Source organism: Acanthisitta chloris, unplaced genomic scaffold (genome assembly GCF_000695815.1).
Source record: "Acanthisitta chloris isolate BGI_N310 unplaced genomic scaffold, ASM69581v1 scaffold16288, whole genome shotgun sequence".
Taxonomy (NCBI): Eukaryota; Metazoa; Chordata; class Aves; order Passeriformes; family Acanthisittidae; genus Acanthisitta; species Acanthisitta chloris.
In genome coordinates, this window is record NW_008686594.1 from 703 (window position 1) to 1,569 (window position 867).

Consider the following 867-nt stretch of genomic DNA (forward strand, 5'->3'; position numbering starts at 1 on the left):
CTGATTTCCTTTCTCCCATTTCCCCCCTCCAACCCCTTTTCCCCCTCTCCACTCCCATTTCCTCCCCCTTTTCCCATTTCCCCCCTCCAAAAAAAAAAAGCTCCATTCTCAGTTCCTCCCCCTTTTCCCCCTCTCCATTCCCATTTCCTCCCCCAACCCCTTTTCCTCCCCATTTCCTCCCATTTCTCCCCCATTTCCTCCCCATTTTCCCCCACGTTTTTCCCCTTTCCTCCCCTTTTGTGTTTCCCACCACCAACCCATTTCTCCTCCATTTTCCCCATTTCCTCCCTTTTCCCCCCCATTTCCCCCCCGTTTTTCCCATTTCCTCCCCATTTTTTCCCCCCATTTCCCGCTCTCACCTCCCCGGTGAGCAGGTGGATGATCTCGAAGGCGTGTTTGACGATCCGAACTGTCATCAGCTTCTTCCCGTTATTCCTGCCGTGCATCATCATGGAGTTGGTGAGTCTCTCCACGATGGGACACTGCGCCTTGCGGAAACGCTTGGCGGCGTAACGGCCCGCGCTGTGCGGCAGGTACTTGGCGTATTTCTCCTTCACCGCGATGTAATCCTGGGGGGACACAAAGTCAGATCCTCCTGGACCCCAAAAACTCCTCCTGGACCCCAAAAACCTCTCCTGGACCCCAAAATCTCTCCTGGCTCATCACTGTCCCCCCTTGGACCTGCACTGTGCCACAGGACTTGGCATATTTTCCCTTCATCACGATGGAATCCTGAGGGGGAACGAGGTGAGACCTCTCTGGGACCCCCAAAATCTCTCCAGGACCCCCAAAATCTCTCCTGGACCCCCAAAAATCCTCCTGGCTTATCACTGTCCCCCCTTGGACCTGCACTGTGCCACAGGACTT

General features: G+C 55.1%; 1 protein-coding gene across 1 annotated transcript; it reads right to left on the reverse strand.

The window, feature by feature from the left end:
• Nucleotides 1-359: 359 nt before the first annotated feature.
• RPS5 (ribosomal protein S5) lies at nucleotides 360-595 on the reverse strand (the record flags this gene model as incomplete). The annotated part of the gene is made up of 1 exon (XM_009080234.1): nucleotides 360-595. A coding segment is annotated over one exon (236 nt), but the record flags the coding sequence as incomplete, so codon positions are not given.
• Nucleotides 596-867: the final 272 nt, after the last annotated feature.